Source organism: Sinohyriopsis cumingii, chromosome 18 (genome assembly GCF_028554795.1).
Source record: "Sinohyriopsis cumingii isolate HCF-2022 chromosome 18, ASM2855479v2, whole genome shotgun sequence".
In the NCBI taxonomy this organism is placed as follows: Eukaryota; Metazoa; Mollusca; class Bivalvia; order Unionida; family Unionidae; genus Sinohyriopsis; species Sinohyriopsis cumingii.
The window spans coordinates 83689758-83711476 of record NC_142978.1 but is presented as its reverse complement, the minus strand read 5'-3'; the positions used below and the strand labels follow the sequence as shown (position 1 = coordinate 83711476).

General features: G+C 34.8%; 1 protein-coding gene across 2 annotated transcripts in view; it reads right to left on the bottom strand.

The window, feature by feature from the left end:
* Positions 1–21719, bottom strand: part of LOC149777183 (phosphatidylinositol 4-kinase alpha-like) — a 209270-nt gene that overhangs the window by 153634 nt on the left and 33917 nt on the right. Inside the window, exons 12-16 of one of the 2 annotated variants that reach the window (XM_089941887.1) lie at positions 18090–18185; positions 10830–10925; positions 4377–4560; positions 3442–3545; positions 1494–1653 (exon numbers count right to left, since the gene is read on the bottom strand). In XM_089941887.1, coding sequence (XP_089798013.1) covers positions 1494–1653; positions 3442–3545; positions 4377–4560; positions 10830–10925; positions 18090–18185 — 640 coding nt within the window. The remainder of the gene's footprint in view (positions 1–1493; positions 1654–3441; positions 3546–4376; positions 4561–10829; positions 10926–18089; positions 18186–21719) is intronic. The other variant, XM_089941888.1, reaches the window with a different exon arrangement.

The window sequence follows — 21719 nt, the reverse complement described above, 5'->3', positions numbered from 1 at the left end:
TGACAACTTACAAAATATCACTTGGAATCAGATCTGGCTTATGAAAATGGCAAAACAAATAAAATTTAAACTGTTACTGAATCAAATACAGACAGTGTTTATTTAGCAAACACAAAATATATTACATGTACAAAATATGGATTGTTCAAACTTATAAAAAATGGAGCATACTTACTAGTAAACAAATATATTAAACAACATTGATGGAGACTTCACTTTGCAGTGAGTAATATTTAATAATTCAAATTATTAAAGTCCAAATAAATGTAGATATAAGTATAACTCAATGAATACCATATTGAAATGGATATCCACTTTGCATGCCATTAAAATATATCAGCATGGAAATAGTGGTATGACAATATAACAGTAAACCATTGTACGAAGTAGTAATGCAATATTATAAGAACACATCATATTTCCCAAACTTTGTATCATATTGATTTTACCTATTTTTACAACAGTAAAACATGCCTTGAAATATGCACTACTTTGAAACTACCTCTCTTGTGGGACCAGATTCTCAGAGAACAGAACTGATAATATAGTGTTATATCCGTCATGAGAGACCACCTGTCTTGAGAGACCATGGTGTTTTGGCCGAGGGTGAAATATCACCTCCTTAATATGCAGGTATCTGGCACGTCATTGACCTTCTCCAAGATAATGATCATATAAACCCATATTACAATTTTATCAAAACTGAATCAGAAATATGGCCCCTGGCGGGTATCAAGGTCAACCAATCAGGTGCAAGATCACTTCATTAATATTCATGGATCTTGCTCATTATTGACCTTGTCCAAGATTTTGATGAGATAAGCCTATAAGCCCATACTCATTGAAATCAGATCAGAAATATGGGCCTCAGAGTGATAACAAGCAGTTGTTGATGGCCAGATGCATAACATGACAAAGATGCACAACGAATGCAGGGCCATTCCATAAAATCACTTGGCCTTAAGGCCATTCCATAAAATCACTTGGCCTTAAGGCCATTCCATAAAATCACTTGGCCTTAAGGCCATTCCATAAAAGCACTTGGCCTTAAGGCCATTCCATAAAAACACTTGGCCTTAAGGCCATTCCATAAAATCACTTGGCCTTAAGGCCAGGTGATCTAACAATTCAAGAAGCATGATCTCATTAATGGATGAAATGCCAAAGCATTGGCATCATAATGTCACTATTGACAAAAACAATAAATAAGCCCCTCCCACTTTCCAACTATTTTCCAAATAAGCATGTGTAGCTCTAACAAAACTCAACTGACCTGTAATTCGCTAGTGAATTATCACCATTAAATCAGTAATTCTAAAAATATGCAAAATAACGACGATAGCTTGTCCAGTAAATTGACCTCATATATATAACAATATAAACTTTAAATCCTGAATATTGTTTGTACACAATTTCTAATCAATTAACAGTTCCTATACCTGTTCTTTTCTACTCAAAATATTTTTAAACTTAAAGCACTAAGAAGGCCTAACCTTGAGAAGTCCTGAGCATTTATCACTGGCCCTCTTGGCCTCAAGGCCCATCTGTACAAACAACTCAAGTAGACGCACTAACAGTTCCAACTGTTCACTCTCCCCTTGAGTGTTAGCTGCGATGTTAGCAAAGGCATTAATCACTGCTGAAGACACTTGCCTGAAATACAAGCAATGGAGTAGATCGCATGAGAGGGAGATAAATATTGTCTCTGAATTTTCAGAGACCAAGTTACATCTTACAATAAAATATACATTTGAATACTGTGTTTATACTCTGTTTACCGAGTTAAAAATTTTCAGAGCCAAAAATTGTGCTGGAAGATTCAAATTCTTTCCCAAGTGTTTCTGCAAATGTCTGAACCTTCCAATCATGTGTGATTATTATTTCTCCATTATTAATCACCAAAGAATTTTTAGTGAGCTGCTTATGAAATTTATTTGACCAAAACAGAAACTGTGCTGTTGTTCCTATACAAATCTGATTTGTGAAAATCCCATGCATCAAAACAGCAAATATCAAACAATTTCATGTACCAAAGCAGCAACAGTACAAAAATCCCCATACATCAAAACAGTTAACAGTACAAAATCCCATGCATCAAAACAGCTGACAGCATAAAATCCCATGCATCAAAACACCTAACAGATCAAAATAGAAAAGCATCAAAGCAACTAAGAGTACAAAATCCCATGCACCAAAACAGCTGACAGCACAAAATTCCATGCATCAAAACAGCTGACAGACCAAAATCCAAAGCATCAAAGCATCTAAAAGTACAAAATCCCATGCATCAAAACACCTAACAGACCAAACTCAAATGCGTCAAAACAACAAAGTGTGCAAAATCCTACACATCAAATCAGCTAATGCACAAAGTCCCCAGTAACAAAACAATCAGCAGTACAAAGTCCCCAGCATCAAAGCAGCAAACAGCACATACATAAAAAAAGCTAACAGGACAAAATCTTATACATCACAGCAGCTATAAGAACAAAATCACAATGTTAACAGCACAAACCCCCAAGGATCACAGCAGCAGACAGCGCAAAATATAATGCATCAAAGTAGTAAACATCACAAAATTCCAAGCGCCAAAGTAGCAGACAGCACAAAATCTCATGAATAGAAGCAATTAACAGCACAAAATCCCACTGTTAACAGCACAAAATGTTGTGCATCAAAGCAGTCAACAGCTAAAAATCCCAAGTATCTCAACATCAGACAGCACAAAATATCAATGATAAAAGCTGCTAAGAGAATAAAATCCCAAGTAAAACTGCTGCAGTAGACACTGGAGTCTAGATAGTTATAAAAGTTGCACTCCTCAGCAAAACTGACTTAAAATGCTGAATTGATTCCTCTATAAAACACAAAAAACAAACATATATTATTGATGAAAGAAAACAAGTAGTCTATCTTGGCAATGTTTTGTATACATCTATATGACACATGAAATTCGCAACAATGAAAATTGGATCTTCATAAAATTTACTGATATGCCTTTGTGAATGATACAAATTGCTGTGCTAAAAAATGAAAACACAACAGATTCCTACCTATCAATGAAGTTGCAACATTTACCAAAATATTAAAATGCATACATGATATACAATAACAAAAATTATGCCATTTAATAAAATCAATTTTTAAACTCAACCCGAATTTGCATACTAGGGTTTACAGCTGAAAGCTATTTATATGTAAGCCTTTCAGTGTGTGCATGCCGTACCTTGTTCAACTTCTTATTGTTTAGTTTGTTGTATGATTGTTATCTCTTATTAAAATAGAGTTCAGTCCGTTTCTAAGATATGTCTTTATTGAATTCATTTATCTGATCACTGTGATACTGTTCTGCACTTCTATATATACACACACTCATGAAGGAAAAAATCAATAATGCAACCTGACACATTGCCTAAATATGAACATGACTAACAGCCTTACCTGTAACCCTTGACCTTTTCATCTCCCTCCTGTCTTCCATAAGGGGAGCTGCTGAGGATGGTGATCTGGATGAACATTGACATCACTTCCTGTTGGATGATTGTCTGCAACATAGCTTGCACAATTTAAAATTTTAATAGTTCTCCTGTGAATTTGTTTCTAACAAAGAAAACTTCAGGTTTTTGGACAATGCAAATAGTAAGGATATATGGATATGGATACACAGATATATAAAGGACTGCGTTTCTAAAATTTAAGTATGATAACTATCCTTCCCAGGGTATGGAATTAATGACTGCATAGAAAAAAATTAATCCAAAATTTATACAATATTTTCAATTGACCTTGACCTTGACAAAAGGTCGCAAAGAGGGTAGGAATGCATGTGTAAGAAAGGTCAGAGCTTCCTAATTCTTCAGTTCAAGTATAGCAGCTGCTTTTCGACACACAGAAAAACTTCAACCAAAATGTTAACAAACATTGATGCTGCCAGTGGATGTGAAATGAGTGATCTCTAGGTCAGACAAATGCTAAAGCAAGCAAGATAATAAACTTACACAATAAAACTTTTGCAATGTATTTGTATTTTGATAAAGAAGGACCGCTCCTCCCTCCAGTCTTCTGTTGCTCAAATGCCACATTCAGTGGTAGATCTGGAGAAAGTTTGGGGAATTCAGCTGACATCTCCACCCATCCTATTTAACTATTTTTTTAAAGTGAACAACAAAGAAGTTGGCATAGTTGGCATTTGTAGCACAATAAAACATCCACTTGTCAAAATCCAAACTCTTGTCAAATACATCATGGATTTTCCCAGTCAAATACCACAAAAAAATCTTTTCAATAATTTCATTACCTGCCAGATTTACTCAGTGCTATTACATCTTTATAGAAACAAAGAAGCCTGATCACAGTAACAATATATAAAGTCTTACACATCCTGCCATGATCATACACCCCAGCTGATCCACAATTAGTACATCCAATGGGGAGGGAGGGCTACAGAACCTCTGCTGGAAGATCTGTAGAACAGACTCCACTGTCTTGGGCGTGTCCTTCAGGGCTACGGCGATATGGCCTAACGTCAGAATGGTGTTAGTGGAAATGAAAGTTGACTCTCTGCAAAGTGGAATACAAAAAAAATAAGTTGAAAATGTTCTGACTAGTATCTGATTTTACATTATGTGATTACCTAATGATCAGAACAAAATTTGCACGGGAAGAAAAAGATAAAGAAAAGCTCAGCCACTTAAAAAACGTTAATTGTAGAGCATGCAAATTTCCAATAAAATAAGTTTATAACATGCAGTTTATAAAACTTAACTGCTGGATGCAGGTTGGGTAATTTTGCAGTTTATTCATTACATGCTGTTAAAAACTCAAACCACTTTCATGCATTTCTCGATATACTTAAAAAAATTAACAAAATCTACCAAGTGTGAGCCCTGTCAGTGTCCATCAGAGACTATTATAAATGAGGTTAGATTTATAATAAAAATCATCATTACAAACTAACCCATTAACTCCAGATAAACTGATATCTCAGGGATAAAGCCATCATTGGGTACCTGGGTACTCATAATTACCTGGGTAATAAAATGAGCCATAGGGCACCCATATACTGTATATAAGTTTAATGCCAGTGTTTGTTAAGGCAGCACTCACTTTGTTTTCAAGTTGGCAATCCTTTTGACTCAATCTTGAATAGATGTACTTTTTCAGTGCCAAGCAGAGGTCTGACTCTCACAGTAAATAACTGACCTTAATCCCATAGCTTGTTTTCCCACATGACAAACCTCTGTTTGTGTCGCAAGTGTGGTTCAGTGGCAAGTGACAGAGGGTGGTTATTTGATCTTGCCACACAAATGACATGTGTTCAGTTGCAACCTTTGATAAAATTCATAATTTGTATGATCAAAGTGTTACTTACAAAGTTCAAGCTCAGTCTCTAAATAAGCATCCATATAGGACAGTGAGGCCAAGGAAAGGGAGTCAGATGATATTTATGATGACGAGAATATGACAATTTACTAGACAACGATGGATGATTTCAGAACTTTATCAGACAATGATGATGAATTCTTGGACTTTGTACCAGATGACATTCGGTAGTGATATATATCAGACACTGCAAATTTTAAAAAGTATTGACTTAACTTCAGGTCTGTGCTCATTTAATACAATTTCTCTTTGATTGGGTACCTGGGTACATATTTAATACAATTTCCCTTTGATTGGGTACCTGAGTACTCATTTAATACAATTTCCCTTTGATTGGGTACCTGGGTAATCAATCATTAGAATCGATGGGTACTCAGCAGAAGTTTTCTAAAATTTTGACAGCTTTACTCAGGAAACCTAAAAGTATCTTTGTATTCAAACATTATTATCTTAAATGGTATAATGTTAAATCTTATGATAAACTTCTTTACTCTTTGTAAAGCATCCCCTCTTTGTAATACTGTATGCAGGAGGCACACAAGTGATCCTTATCATGAGTTTACCTGATACCAAGGCATGCTAGAAAAAGGTATCACTGTGCATAAATGACGAAAAAGATTATTCATAAAAACTGATTCTCAACTACAAAGTACTTGCATTATGTATCTATCAACTATACAGCAAACAGGAGCTTAATCAAATCTACAGCCATAGTTGTATTATAAGAAGTTAAATGGTATAATGAGGGACCTTACAGTAAGAGATAAATGTACATGACAACTTACCCAGTGTCTTGGGAGACAGCATAAGGTAAAACTGTTTGGATATATTATCTTGTCCTATACCTATCAGGGCAAACCAATTTATTTTTGGAGGACACTAACAGGGTAAATATGAGATGGAATAGTCTATCGCTCATAATTAATTTACAGATGTAGCCATGCATAAGAAAATATATGGATAAGTCAGGAATGAAGCTAATTTATTTTCATATCCATCCATGCTAAATATATATAAAAACTGAACAATATTTATAATTGGGCATAATACTATCCAAATAAAATCAACCACCATGGTGTTCATATATACATATAAATTTCTGCAAGCATGCACATTAAACAAATTATTATCACTAGAAAATAATAAATGTTCTTAAAACATACACATGAAAGGTCAAATATGGAAATTTCTGTTCAAATTTAATTCTGAACCCTTTAGACCTGAAAACCCAATATCTGTTATTGTTACTGAGTTCTGTTCCATAATTTATGTAAAACTGCATTTAAACAGTTTAAGAGCGTTACCTCAGATAAAATAAGGACATCAAAATATTAAACTATTATGTACAAATAACCATTCAAGAATAAATATTATTTCTTGAAACCATGCTCTGGTAATCCCCTTTAAATGGCACATCTTACCACATAAACTTCCATATAAGTTCAGTCCAGCTGCAACAATACAGACACTAATCGGCCATCACATAATGCACAGGAAGATCAGGGTCTAGCAGAATTTTTTGGTCATATTTTGCTTTCATTTCTCTTTTATTAATTGGTAAAGAAAAATCAAAATGAAAAGTTAAACTGATTTTTTTGTCATATTTTACTTTCATTTCTCTTTTGTTAATTGGTAAAAAAATCAAAATGAAAAAAGTGCTTTCAATTATAATTCTGCATCTTATGAAAGGGGAATGATTTTTTTTCAATTTCTGTCTCTCTTTTTTTATATCTTGATTTCATTACAAAGTAAGAAGTCAGTTTTTGCTTAAATCTGTTTCTAAATCCATTTTGAACAGTTAGAAAGATTTGGGATAACTGATTGTTTTAATATGCTCTGAGGAAATTTGAATGGATAATACCCAAAGCTCTTAATGGCTGGTTGGACACCATTCAATCATTAATCCATATTTACTGTATCAAGATTTCTTAAGAAATCAGGAAAAAGTTGCATCAAAGAAACTCTTTTCATTTGATATGACCATTTTCATCAATGCACTTCTGCATTTAATGGATTGATGGTTTGTTCTGCAATGACATCACACATCATAGCACACAGTCTAAGACAAGAAAGCTCTAAATTGTAAGAATTCAGTAAGAGCATAAACTGTACCAGAGTATCAGATAATTAATTTACACATATTATTCTACAAAAAGCTTGAATAGTTTATTTATTAAGAATTATATCCATATTTGACCTGTAAAACTGAGACAAAATTTAAACATGGGCACAAAAAGAAACACTCAAAAACCAGTCACCAAGCTGATGGAAGTTCAACAAACCATTAGTAAGCAAAGAGATCTAACAAATGCAAGAGATAAAGCATCTATTCTGATGGAAAAAGACAATATAACAATGGCAACTGAACTCTTTTTTTATACAAATTACAATTCATGTCAATTTTTTACCTAGACATTTCAACTCCTAACCTTGATGGAGTATCCTGATTATGTTGGCCTCCATTGGAGAATTCTGAGTAATAATTTGTCTAATCTATATATGTTTATGTAATAATTACCAACTTAAACAGACCTGATCTTGGTAGTCTTGCCAAATAATAAATTTATGTCCTGAATCAATAGAGTAATTAAGCCACTGTCATTCATATTGCAATGAGTTATTTGGGATTCAATTTAATCAACTCAATCTGTCAAATATTACAGGAAATTAACATGCTAAAAATAGTTATAAAAATTATAAGAACAATTGTTAAAAATGTTTGGAGAAACTTAAATTTCACTTAGATGTTTAGACTACTTGATTTCCTTTGAAGGGGGGGGGGTCATGAAGAAAATCTAACAGGAAACTGCACTGTTTTGCAAAACAGTGAAAGTACTAACAATGAGAGAAAATTTCCTTAAAATGTACTTAGTTTGTTCTTCAAATCCAAATGACACAAGGCATGTCTTGGAAAACCCTATACACACTGAAATTGAACATTAATATCAACTACATTTCCAAATGAAATCATATTTTCCTTACTGCACTGAACAGACCCAATAAATCCAGTCTATCATAAGCAGAAAAGCAGAACTGAGTTGGATCAACATATAAACAAAATCCATCCATTTCAGAACAACTACAAAAGTTTTTTTCAATGTGCATTTATTTAAAATATAACTCAAAATTTCAATTTAAGAAGACATAAATGATACTTTTTTAAGAACTAATGAAGAATGGGCAATGAGGTTCAAAGGTCACTGGGTGGCACTATGTGCACATTAACATTGTTACCGTTTATTGATGACTCTACAGTTGTGTATTTATTTTTAAATACAGCATAAATTCAATAACTTTGTTTCTGGTATTGTATTCCTTTCCTTATTAAGCCTTTGGTAGAAAAAAAAAAGAGTATATAATAAAGAGGTTACTGCATTCGTATGGGAAAATATGAACTTGTTTTTCAGACTAATACTACACACTCCCATGCTCATGCAGTATAGCTCAGACAAAAACTTGTTCATATTTTTCCATACAAATGCAGCAACCTATAATTCTCTGACACAAACTAAAACAGACTGAAGCTTTCTTGGTTAAGAAGGTTATGAGTACAAGTACTGCACACAGTCATATGTAAAACTGAAAGAGTTACCAGAAAAAACATAATGAAAGCGCAATGACAACTGAATGCTGCATTTCCTCAGATATAGCATGTTTTCTGACAAATAACACAAATGACTACTTATAAATTTAATTTTTTTAAATTACTGAAAATATGTCGAACACACAGGTTCTAACAATATTGAACAATATAAAAATGATGACAGTGTGTATTTTATGGACAAACTGCCCAACTACTGTGACTGGACAAGTACAAATTGATGTACACAGTATTGTACCCCAATATCAACTGACTACATCAAAATGATGTATATCATGGCTTTCAAACATTTAACAAACAAAGGATATTGTCAATGATGCCAAATAACAACATTCATTGCCAGAATGTCTTGTAATTCAAAGATGTACCAAACTGGATTATAATGAGCAATGTGGGGAATTGTGAGAGCCAGCTTAAATTGAATCATAATGAGCAATGTGGGTGGATTATGAGGGCCAGCTTAATTTGAATCATAATGAGCAATGTGGGTGGATTGTGAGGGCCAGCTTAAATTTAATCATAATGAGCAATGTGGAGGATTGGGAGGTTCAGATTAAATGGAATCATAATGAGCAATGTGGAGGATTGGGAGGTTCAGATTAAATGGAATCCTAATGAGCAATGTGGAGGATTGGGAGGATCAGATTAAACTGAATCTTAATGAGCAATGTGGAGGATTGGGAGGGTCAGATTACACTGAATCCTAATGAGCAATGTCAGTGGAATGGAAGGGTGAGATTCAATTGGATTATAATGATCAATGTGATTTGGAGGGTCAGATTAAATTAGATTATAATGAGAAATGTGGGTGGATTGGGAGGGCCAGAATAAATTGGATAATAATGAGCAATGTGGGTAGATTGGGTGGGTCGGATTGAACTAGATTATAATGAGCAATGTGGGTGGATTGGGAGGGCCAGATTAAATTGAATCCTAATGGGCAATGTGGGTGGATTGGGAGGGTGAGATTAAATTGGATTATAATGATCAAAATGTGGGTGGATTGGGAGGGTCAGATTAAACTGAATCCTAATGAGCAATGTGGAGGATTGGGAGGATCAGATTAAACTGAATCCTAATGAGCAATGTGGAGGATTGGGAGGATCAGATTAAACTGAATCCTAATGAGCAATGTGGGTGGATTGGGAGGGTGAGATTAAATTAGATTATAATGATCAAAATGTGGGTGGATTGGGTGGGTCAGATTGAACTAGATTATAATGAGCAATGTGGGTGGATTGGGAGGGCCAGATTAAATTGAATCCTAATGAGCAATTTGGGTGGATTGGAAGGGCCAGATTAAATTGAATTGTATTGAGCAATGTGGGGGATTGGGAGGGCCAGATTAAATTGAATTGTATTGAGCAATGTGGGGGATTGGGAGGGCCAGATTAAATTGAACTGCAATGAGCAATGTGGGGGATTGGGAGGGTCTGATAAAATTTTATCATAGTGAGCATCATGGGTGGATTGGAAGGGCACATTAAATTGAATTGCAATGAGCAATGTTGGGGATTGGGAGGGTCCAATTAAATTGGATCATAATGAACGATGTAGGTGGATTGGGAGGGCCAGGTTATACTGGATTAGAATGAGCAATGTAGGAGGATTAAAAGGATGAGATTATCATAAATAGTAGTCAGGAGTTACACAGAACATGTCAATTTAAATTGCTATTTTATTTAACATGGCTTTTCAAGGAAATGCAGCTTGAACTAAGAGCCTGGTTTAGTATATCATTATGCATCTGTGCTGTAAAAGCCCTGGAAGGCAGTTATATTACTGTGAGCAAGAGAATGTTAATAAAGCAGCATTCAGGACTAGACTACGAGGCTATGGGGTTTGCCTTTCAATTTCTTCCGTTTTCATCTTGGAGCCATCCGGACGCAAAAATTTGACAAGAATACGTAATTGACTCCATCGGGACACAGCTGATTTTGTCCTGGTCAAACAAATCAATTGTAACATTTAGAATTACAGCATCTAAAAACATAAATCTGATTGAAATGAAAGTGTGCCCACTAGCTTTATGCAACTCAGTCATTCCTTTTGTATGTTGATATATGGCTAAAGTGTACTACTGGATTCGCTGTTTCAGAAGGCCTTGTTTGTAAGTCATAAACTAGAAAGGTAACCATGGCTGCATTCAGTAAGCATAGCACTATTCAGTGTTAGTGGAGAAGACAGCTAAGCCCTACTGAACAGCCTGTCCTTAAATAGGAATTATCATAATGGAGGACAAATACACAGCTAGAATTGGCATACATTGAAATTTGTCCATTTTTAATACATGATCGTGATCAATTAACAAACAGAAACTGGCTTAAGTTAATAAATAACAATATGGTGAAAAGCTTTCAGTACAAGTACAATGCTAAAGGCTGAACAAAGATAAAGTATAACAAGCTCTTCTGTGAGGAAATATAAATGTCTGAATGTATTACTTTTCGAGAGAGACATGGACCTCTCTTGATAGCTAGCTTTTGTCCTCTAATAACACTGACTAACAGCTCATATACTAAAAATGCTATCCTAGTAACGCTTAACACTATCTTTACCGAATGCAACCCAGCAGACTTATGGTAGACAAAAGCTATCTGGACAGTTTATGTTTGGGCAAATCATACTAAAATAATTAAGATTATGACTGAAAATACAAGGTTCACATAACAGAATACAGTAAAAGGTTTCTGCAGTAATCATAAATGAAAGCTTGAAAAATACTGACAACAAAGCCATGCAGTTATAACACATGCTTTGAATCAGGATAATACACAAATTATTGATCTACAAATATGCTCAGCCATCAGACTTCCAAACACAGAGTTTAACAAAAACAATCAGACTATAATGGTAAAACCCCAATTTTACAAACAATTTATGCATGTGATACATATATACTTCTGGAATTAATTCTTGGAACAGATTTTGCTTATGGATATAGATAGGTGATTATATCATAAATAAGCAGTTTCAAAACTGATGATTAAAGTAAAATAATTTACAATCCTGTACATAAAAGATTTTTAAAACATTTTTAAATATCAAATTTTTAAGTCATGTTGAAACCATCAAGTACATGTAATATATTTTTTTACAAACTCAGCAAACTCTCGATTATGCATGGAAAACTAGTTTATAATTGTAAAAATTCTCTGTACATCATCATATATATACTTGCTTATAAGTCAAGTCAAACTGCAGTCAAAAATCCTGATCTGTTGTGGCATAATGCAAACGCAGAGCAGGGTCTATGTTGTTTGTTCTATTGATTGCTCCTAGCAAACTGTACAGACCCAGATCTGCAAGTGCATTATGCAATGGCAGATCTGGGTCTGTGCAGTTTGCAGTTGGCCTAGACTTATAAGTAAGTATATATGGTAGACACCAAGACTTAACAAAGTGTAGGACTGCAATTTTCCTGAAAAAAAGATTTGTAATTATTGGTACATTACATCAGTGTTTCTAAAACTTTTCTGTCTTGCGGCACACCAGAAAGATCTAAAAAAATTCACGGCACACCTGAAAAGATTTAACAATTTTTGTGGTGAAGAACTTATTTAATTTTACATATATATTTAATTTTAAATTTAATGTGGAGGATGTGCCTGCTTTCGAGAGCAAATCAGATTGAAGCGAGGCTCCAAAGTCGACAAACAAGTGCGCATTTCATCGTCGATTTTAAGAAGTCTCTCTCTCTTTCGATTTGATTTCAGTCAATGCTGAAAATCCAAACTCAAAAAACCACGAAGACACAAATGGCAGAATTACTTTGATTGCTTTTGAACTGATTGCAGGATATGACTTGATTGAGATCCAAAACTCATCCCGGCTCTTTTCGGGAAATGTTGATTGAAAAAATGTATCGTTTTTTAAATCAATGAGCTGTTCTTCTTCTTCGGTTGTAAGATTTGTAGTTTCGTTGTTTCCGAATGGATTGATCACCCATCCATATTCATCACTTGCATGTGATGGGAAGTAATGCTGCAGTGCCAATTGTAGGTCTCTCAGTGTGTCCAGAATTTCGGGGATGAGATCTCGCACAAGTCTCGCATTATGAAAGGAACCAATGAATGACAGACTGACAGATATTGCGTTTTTATATATGTTACTTTTTTAACTTTTGCGACATTGATTTACCATTTAATTTTTCGATATGTTCAAGGTTTCAAAATGCTAGCAATTTTAAATATTTTTCAAAACTCCCATGGCACACCTACAAATCTCTGCGGCACACTGTTTGAGAATCACTGGATTACATGGATACAAATGGTAAACTCTCTTCATCCTGTGTGAAAGATTTGTGTGCATCTCAGGTACGAGAATTGCTGATTCATCAAGAAATTGATATAATAATTTACCTGAACTATACAGTAACTGATTTTAAAAATATAAGCATCATAAAAAAGCTGAGTCATCCCAAAAAAATAAATTAATAAAGTATAAAAGGTGATGAAAAGTTGATCTGGTCCTGAATTTCATCATGATTAGTTTTAAAAATGTCACCATGTATTAACAATCTACTTTTATATTATTTGTTTTGATGGAATCTTCAAAACTGGTAGGTTCATTACTCCATTATGCTGAAACTGGCCCCTTCATTGTAAAGCTGTCCTCAGATATTTTGAAGTAACAAATGTTATTCCTGTCATGGGAAATTTACCCAATTGTACAAATGTTATTCCTGTCATGGGAAATTTACTCAATTGTACAAATGTTACTCCTGGCATGGAAAATGTACCTAATTGTACAAATATTATTCCTGGCATGGAAAATGTACCCTATTGTACAAATGTTATTCCTGTCATGGAAAATTTATCCAATTGTACAAATGTTATTACTGGCATGGAAAATGTACCCAATTATACAAATGTTATTCCTAGCATGGAAAATTTACCCAATTGTACAAATGTTATTCCTGGCATGGAAAATTTACCCAATTGTACAAATGTTATTCCTGGCATGGAAAATTTACCCAATTGTACAAATGTTATTCCTGGCATGGAAAATTTACCCAATCATACAAATGTTATTCATGGCATGGAAAATGTACCCTATTGTACAAATGTTATTCCTGGCATGGAAAATTTACCATTTGTACAAATGCAGCCTTCTGATTGGTCAGAATACTTCTGAGTAAAATTTGGAACTTAGTCAAGTTTTGTGATGGAATTGGAAATAGTTGAAATTTTGCAACTGCAGTACCTGACTGGTCAGAATATTTTCATGTAAGGATTGGAGTCTGGTGAAGTTTTATGACAGCAGGGTTTGATATTTAAACAAAACTTGCTTGCCCTCAAACACAATGAAAGTATTTGTTTCTGTAAAACAAAAATATTTAACTGCAAAGGTGTAGACCAAAAACTGATATAATGATATTACATAATGCACTGGTAGATAGAATTCTATAATAGCCATTCCATTCATGCTTTCTAGTAAATAGCATAGATCCTGAATTGCTGGCACTTTATAAAACAGCTGATCTGGGTCTAACATGGTTTGCTGTTAGATGCACCTTTTAGATAATGTATACTAGCGAGCCTTATGCAAAGGTTGAGTAATAAACTAAAAAGACTTATACATGAGCTGATATGGTAAACTATCAAATCTTATACATGGACTGTTGAAATAATAACCCAATGAACCTCCTACATGGGTCTATATGGCAAACTAAAGAACCTTCTACATGGGTCTTTATGGTAAACTAAAGAACCTTCTACATGGGTCTATATGGTAAAAAAAAGAACCTACTACATGGGTCTATATGATAAACTAATAAACCTTATACATGGGTCTATATGATAAACTAATAAACCTTATACATGGGTCAATATTATAACCAGACAAACCTTCTACATCATTCGATAATGTCATGTGACAAGTCTTATATATGGATTGAAATGATAACCTAACAAGTCTTATATATGGATTGAAATGATAACCTAGCACGTCTTATATTATATATGGGTTAATATGGTAAACTTGTTCTTGCATCAAAGTCTGACTTGTAATCAGACACTTGTTTATGCAGTGCAAAAATTATCTGATAATGTTTAAAGTAAATGATTTAGTAAAATTTTTTCTCCCAAAATCCAATCACATTAGTGTTAGGAAATCTTACCTTGATCACATTAATGTTAGATAATAAACTCTGCTACCTCCACAATCCAGAAAAAATGAAAATTTAATCTTTACTCTCTGTATATTGCATATACAAATGCTAGAAACTCTTATCATTACCTCTCCTTACCACTGCTTGATGGTTACCCATTCAGTGAAGCTTACCAATATATTAATGAGGATGCCTGTATTTGGAGGAAGGTGTGGGATACTTTAATAATAATGTAATCAGGTAAGTAGTTTTTGAGAAATATAGTTTTCCACGTTTAGCACATCAATTTCCAAATACACCGCTCCCTCGATAACTCACGCCTGGTTAACTCGCGATCCCGCTTATAACGTGGTGTCCGTCTTGGCTCCCGATTTTGTCCAGAGAAAATGTATTTAAAATGTCTTTAAAATATGCTGAACATGAAAAAATTATGATAAGAATTGATAAACTAAACCTTGATACATTGCTCGTTTTATCATCGAAAATGGTGATTAATGCCCGTAAAAATATAATCCATATTTTGAAATTTGTAAGTTCTAAAGAAGAATTAATTTCAGAGATCTCGAAAACGCTTAATTACGCGTATTTGGACACCAATTTTTGATCTGGGACGCAGAAAATCACTGAGGCGGGAGTCCTCCATACGCATGTAATAGGTGCGTGGGAAAATTCAAAGATTTGCCGGTCCTGTTTCAGCCACCTGCTTTGTGGGAAAATGTGTTGATCAGTTAACTGTGCTGATATTTACAATGACAGAATTCAGTGACTGAAAGACTCTTTGATGTACTGTTGCCATTTTATAAGAGTACATTAAAAAAAAAAAAAAGAACACGATGCAAGAGCTAGGCGGCTAGTTCAAAGGCTTTGACTAGCGGCAGAGTGAGAAAATGTACTGATATTTAGTGATTGACTTCAGAAGCAGAAAGACCCAGTTTTAAAATCCTAGTGAGACCTCTGTTTAAAGATATCATATATTATGTAAGTTTTTATGATAAATAGTTGTCAGTATACTGTAGATAAACAGTCTGGTGAAATAGCTATCAATGAAAACTTCTGGCAAATGTTAACAGGTGGCAACAGAGAATGAAATAAACACCAATTAAACGTCTTCCTGTGTGAAAGTCACGTTCTAATCCTTTAATTCCGTTTCAGTGTAAACATTATAATCACAACATATTATGTTCATTGAAAACATGAAAAGAGTCAATCGACCGTCACATCGAAACCTGTGAGTACTTCTGTGAGAACCTAATTACATGTACATGCCGGCTTTGTTTTGATCAACAACTTGGGGAAGTGTTTGTTGCATTAAAAAAAAAATCGGTTACAAGAGACCTCGGGTGCTGGATTAAGGGTCTTGGAGCTGCCTTTGACGTAAAGCAAAACAGTAACAGAGACAACGACGATGATAGTGACTTCGAATGTTTCAGTGAAACTGATGTCATTAATGCCGAGGCTGTTTGGGAGAAATTCGTACAGACTCATGGTCCTGAGACGGGCGTTTCTCTTGATATGGAGGAGTGGATTTGTGCTGACAATGATTGCCCCACAGCAGAATACATGCCAGATGAAACTATAATTATTTCTATTGCGAACAAATTTGCAGCAGAAGACGATTCTAACTGGAGTAACACAAGTGTTGAAAGTGATGCAGACGCAGATGTTGCACCCGTGGGGGTGGGCCCTCTGCACAGGAAGCAATCAAATATTTTGATATTGCCATAAGGTGGCTGGAGAGCCAAAATGTTGACTACGTAAAGCTCATGCAGTTGAGAAATCTGAGGGATTTTGCTCGGCGGCAGAGAAATCAAGGAGTAACACACACACAAAAAATAACTGATTTTTTCAAAAAGTGAATTGATATTTGTCAAGCGTGGCACAAACGGCTAGTATTAACTTGTTCTAATTTACGTTGTTTTAAATTTGTAGACCAATTAAATATGCCTGTACTGATTAACCCTTGTTTTTTTTGTTTTCCATTTTACTTCTATCACATTTAAAAATATTTATCTATTGTTCGATCGACACTGTTTCTCGAAAAGAGTCGATCTTTTGTATATAAAAAAACCTCTAATTTGGATCAAACAATAAAACTAGAATGTATCCAATTCAACATAAAAATTAGTGACGCAGTACACAATGTGTGAAGTGGTACACATGTTAAGCGAATGGAAACCACGTGGAATAATGTTTTCGATGATCGCCTCAATATACTGTAATTTATCCTGAAATTAATGTTGTCCTATGAGGAAATAATAAAGTACACCGTTATGAAGAGATATTTATTAACATTTAATCTCAGAACGATTATAAAGTGAGTATTCAACAGTATAATCTGCCAACCCCCCAACCCCCTTATTTCTCCGTTATGTCGTCAATCACTTTATTGGTTTTGGGCTTATTTTATAGGTCCATCGATAACTCGCGCCTCACTTATAGTGCGGTCGATGTTTCTGGACCCCGATGTGCGCGAGTTATCGAGGGAGTGGTGTATGTATCTTTACTTAGCTAAGAAATTTTTTAATTAAACCTTCAACAGTAAAATGTATAACTGGAAAGACTCCTCACACAGTGTCTCTATTGTCATTTAGTGTCATGTCAGACTTATTCCATGGGGACACTAATTATAACTCATGCCATATCTGCTTTAATTATAACTCATGCCATATTTGCTTATGGTTAATGAAAATTAAATTATTTCAATCTATATGTGGATATAATGGACATGTGTGCCTGCTCCCTTTCCCTATAACTATCTTTTTGATGAGGGTTTTTTGGAAACTTTGCTAACAAGATAACTTAAAACAAACAGACATGCCTATAAGGAGTTAATGCTCTCCAAGTTTTTACATTTTCTAGTTTATTTACACAAAACTGAATGAGGTTATAAATACAACAAATTAAAAAATCAGATGTAATGCTTTGGCTATTTGACTTAAAGACTTTTGAAATAGAATAGCATAAATAATCAATGGAAAAAGGATATAGGCTTACCTGTCACTCATCTCAGCTCTGTAGAGTCTGTTGGAGATTGAAGCTAAGAAAGCCTGTATACAATCATTGTCAATTTGCAGCCCTGCCTTGACTGCCCTGGATGGAAAGAGAGCAAGAAGTCAGTTATGTTTGATAGAATGCTCCAATTTATTTGACATACTCATTACACATTCGAACAGGTAAGGATGCTTAAATGTCCGAGCAACAAGTCATTACAATTTTAACAATTCATTCAAAACCAAGATCAATAAAACAGAATACGAAATAACATGATAGTATTTACTATCAATTTTCTACCCAAGACTGAGCATGCTTCCACTTTCAAATCCCAAAAGTAGGTAAATGGTACTGTTGTTTTCTGATCCTGTACTATCCTGCATTTTCCTCATGGTTTTTTGGATACAACTGAACAAATGTAAATAACTATGCAATAGCCTCACTTGACTTAAAAAGAGAAATTAGTATTATTCTCTTTAATAAACCTGTATCATCAATTCCAACAATTTGTCCAACCCCGCAAAAAATAGCTGTAATATTAACACTGTCATTCCCATGCCAAGTCCCCAATGAAGCCTTTCACAATATCATGCCAGAAACACTATCAGCCAGGTCTGTTAACTATTCAGCTGGTGAAATCTTCCATGATGCAAACTTTGACAACTGCACAACAGTTAATCACATAGTAGGGGTCTGCTGACCCCACCCATCAAAGAACTTGTATTAACAGTAATCAAAGTGAAAATGAGTGACTGTTGTTACGCATGCTTCAAAGTGAAAATGAGTGACTGTTGTTACGCATGCTTCAAAGTGAAAATGAGTGACTGTTGTTACGCATGCTTCAAAGTGAAAATGAGTGACTGTTGTTACACATGCTTCATTCATAAAATTGATTTTCAAGTGCATATCAGCTGTCAAAAAAATGCAAGATGGCAGCGCTATAACACTGTTGTCGAATAGCTGTGATAATGTTTGAAATATTTTTAGTTGTTATCTTAGCCTATCCATCGAAATTTTAACTTAGACATGATGCAGTGTGAAGATTGTGGAACCTCTACTGGTCCTTTGTGACAGTGAGATTTATTCCTTTGTAAGAAATGTGAGCTGAAAAGATTTCCTAGGGTAACGAGAAGCCCAGTAAATATGGTGGCAGATTACCAACAACAGTGGTCCGTTGATAACCCATCAATAATGGTGAGTGAACTGCTTTGTTTTGTACAAAACAAAACAAACACATTGCCATATGATTATATTGTGAAGCTGTGTGTGGACACATATTGTGACAGTGGCATTGAGGCACCAAAACGGACTCTTCTCAGTGGTACAAACAGACAAAAGAATGACAAAGAGGAAGGGTATGGATAAATCTATAAATAATATGAAAGATATTTTGAATCTATTTCTGTCCACAGACCCAAATGACATACCAAGTTTTGTGAATTGGATCAATCAAAGTTGCCACCTGTATTTTACAATTATGTGGACATGTCAATTTTATTGAAGGACATGGAAAATGTGAAACATTCAGTGGACATATTTAAGTTAGTCCAGGTGTAGATGTTATGTGCAATGCAACATTTACGTGAACAAACCCAGCCATGTTCGACAGTCAAAAGTACATTGCCACCCCATGTTGACAATTCGAACACAGTTCAGCCTGACATTGTACTCACTGAGAATTCATCTGCAAACCAAGGCTACAGTACAATAAATCATGAGCTGTTAAGTCAACCATGTAGGTCAATGAGGAATATCCCTGAATCCAGTCATTTAATAAGAAGAACCATTACTAGTAGTACACACGAAGATATGCAATGCACAGACTCAAACAGCAACGAGACTCAGATTAGTGCAAACAAGACCTGCTCTACTTTATGGAATACAACAGCAGAAATCCATGATAATAAATCAGATCACAGTGATTTAAACCACAGCAGAACTGCATTAAAAATGGTCGCATGTTTAGAAGACACCAGCGTCTAAGACGAGGATTTGGAAAATGACAAAACTTTTGCTAAAGTTGCATGTACTCTGCGGAACAATGACCTGTTTGGCAGCATTTCCACATAAAACATTGTGCACAAATCTGCATAACAATGCTTATTAAGTTTACAAATGTCCAATCCACACACAAGTTTCCACGAAGGTGTGGAAGTGTTATCATAGGAAAGACAGCATCCTCAAATTTGCGTACAGTGCGTCCAATGCAACAGCGATGCATATTCGTGACAAAACTTGCCCCCCAAATGCAGGAATCTGATATTTCCTCGCATATTGAGCATTACTCTGGAGTTAAGCCCACCCAGGTGGAAAAGCAACAAACAAAATGCAATACCTATGCCAGCTTCAAAATCACATGTGATAACCCTATGCACAATGCGATGATGAACATTGATGCATTGCCAAGAAACGCGTTAGAGATCACTAACAAAGTCGGAATTGAACTATCATATCCAAAAATTGGACTCAAATATACATAATGTATACTTTATACATTTCTTTTCAGAACTGTCATTCATTAACAAGAAATATATAAAATATAAGAACTATATGTAATATTTCTGATGTTTCTTACAAGAACTGTGGCTTCCCGACAGTGAGTTAGAAGGTCTCTCATCTGTACATGATGAGTTCTATGGATCAGGGGAATTGCCAATTGACTCTTCTAATGATATTCATACAGGTAGACCTTACAGAGGTGTCGGGGTACTATACCGTAGATCGCTCGCAAGTATTATAGAAGTACAACACCTCGATGATCGTAAATTAATAGGTATTACTATCCATATGGGAGAGATTCCTCCTTGCTTTTTGTCAATATTTATTTACCTTGTGATCTTGCAGAAAATTTTGGGGAATTTGTAGATTATTTGGGCAAAATTGTATCTATTGTAGAAAATGCTAATACTCTAAATGCTTATGTAGTAGGAGATTGGAATGCTAATATGCTCAAATCCACTCCCTTTGGAGATTAACTTCACCTATTTTGTGACGAATATGGTTATATCATATCGGACTTAAAACTAATAGTAGACCACACAACAAATTTTACTTACATCAGTGATTCACACAAGACAGTGTCTTGGTTGGATCATTGTGTCTCTACAGTCTGTTCAGTCTGCTATAAGTGATATGAGAACAAGGTCCGACCATCGTCCTACTTTAACGACTATCAAGACTGATCTACTTCATAGATTTGATTAATGCCCCAATAAACTCATAAACTTGAAATACAACATCAATTGGTCAGCCCTTACTTCTGACAAAACACTGAATTATACTCAGACATCTGCATTCTTATTAAACAAGACTGAGATCCGACATTGTGCTGTGACCTGTAATGACCATGGCTGCACTAATCAGGTGCATATGAAACAGATAAATGGATTATACAATGATATAGAAAAGGTTTGTCGAACGCTGGTAATAGCTTGATTAGTAAATCCAAACGTGGTCACCAGGTTATAGCAGGCTGGTATGACTGTGTCAAAGAACTACACGACTTTGCACGACATGCTTACCTTATGTGACGTGATAATGATAAACCTTGTCATGGCCATCTCAGTAACCAAATGCGCCAAACAAGAGCACAATTTAAGTATGCTCTTAGATTATGTAAAAAGGAAGAAGTCA